Source organism: Macadamia integrifolia, chromosome 6, assembly GCF_013358625.1.
Source record: "Macadamia integrifolia cultivar HAES 741 chromosome 6, SCU_Mint_v3, whole genome shotgun sequence".
NCBI lineage: Eukaryota > Viridiplantae > Streptophyta > Magnoliopsida > Proteales > Proteaceae > Macadamia > Macadamia integrifolia.
Window position 1 is genome coordinate 18,896,794 of NC_056562.1, and position 1,577 is coordinate 18,898,370.

General features: G+C 40.4%; 1 protein-coding gene across 1 annotated transcript; it reads left to right on the forward strand.

The window, feature by feature from the left end:
- Positions 1 to 515: 515 nt before the first annotated feature.
- LOC122082850 (putative disease resistance RPP13-like protein 1) lies at positions 516 to 1,577 on the forward strand (the record flags this gene model as incomplete). Its single annotated transcript, XM_042650641.1, is given in 1 exon segment — positions 516 to 1,577. A coding segment is annotated over 1 exon segment (1,003 nt), but the record flags the coding sequence as incomplete, so codon positions are not given.

A 1,577-nucleotide genomic window follows, 5' to 3' on the forward strand; every position in this document is an offset into this window, starting at 1 on the left:
AAATTTCAGAACCACCTATCGCAAGTGTGAGAATAAACCCTAATTCTTCCATGGTTTCTCAAGGAAGAAGACGATAATAATGGTTGAGGACAAAATCGTCATCTCCATTAGACCAAGGGTATTTTGGTGTTTAACACAAATTTCTAACACACTTAACGGTTTCTCACTCACGGTTAAGGTATGGTTGATATATTCTACAACTTAGAAGGGAAGAATTTGTAATTACAAACTTCACAGGGGAGGATTGTGTAATACCTAAAACATACAGGGGAGGGGAGTGTAATTTCCTAAAATAAATAAATAAATAAATATATCTCTTAATGGTTGGTATGCCGCGGATCCATATTCCACCTCTTTCCATACAAACAGGTAAATACGGACAAATCCTTTACTGTGTATTTGGACAACAATTAACAGTGAAAATCAAAAAAAGTTTTGGGTAAGTCATGTGATTGTAACCATTTATTTACTGACTCAATTCCTTTCCTATTATCTTTTTTCTTCTTCCGCTCTCTCTCATTTCTGGTTCATTTCTTGAGCTCTCTTCACTTTACCGTTTCTCTAAAAGAAGAAGATGTCGACTGTGGAAAAAGTTGTCGGAGAGCTCCTCTCAGCATTCCTTCAGGGGATCTACGATAGGTCGGTCACCTCTGAGTTCAAGGACTTCCTTCGCCGGTGGAAGAAGATCAAATTTGAAGTGGAAGTGAATTTTTTAGTATCAAGAATACTAGATCCAAAGTCCGCCATGATGTTGGATGAAGCTCATGCCAGCGTTCCTAATTCGGGCCAATATTGGAAGATCGCCTTGGATGAACTGGAATCACTGAAGCAGACGTCAAAAATGATTCAGTTCTTATCTGATGAAGCTGAAGTGAAGCAATTCACCAGCGTTGCTGTGAAAGTGTGGCTTGACCATCTCAAGCAACTCCTTTATGATGCGGACGACATACTGGATGATTATGCAACTGAACTTGTACGCCTGAAATTCGAATCTGCTCATCCAACCCAACTGGTACGCAACTCTGTTCCTCTCACTCCATCAAGTACTGAAAGTAGTGTTTCATATTTTTTGAAGTTTGGTATAGAATCTGCTGTTAAGGGCATCAATGAAAGGTTTGAAGGGATAAAAGGCATCGAGGATAAGTTTTACAACTTCGCCGAAGAGCTGCAGGGAATTAAGAGTTTTGGGTCAAGAGTAAGGGGTATCAACCAGAGGTTAAAAAATGTAGCGAGAGAAGGAGTTGCTACAGGTTTGAACTTGAGCAAGGGATCTGGGTCCTCAAGGCCTAGGGTAGTGAGTCAAAGGCCACCGACGAGTTCTTTGGTGGATAACTCTAATGTTTTTGGCAGAGAGGATAATATGTGCAAGATTGTCGATTGGTTGCTATCAGACGAAACTTCAAGTCTCAATAACAATGGTAATAATTTCTCTGTGCTGCCCATAGTCGGCATGGGTGGATCGGGAAAGACGACCCTTGCTCAACTTGTTTATAACTGTGACAGAGTTAAGAATTCGAAGTATTTTGATCTGAGAGTTTGGGTCTGTGTATCTGAAGACTTTGATGTGGTGAGGTTGA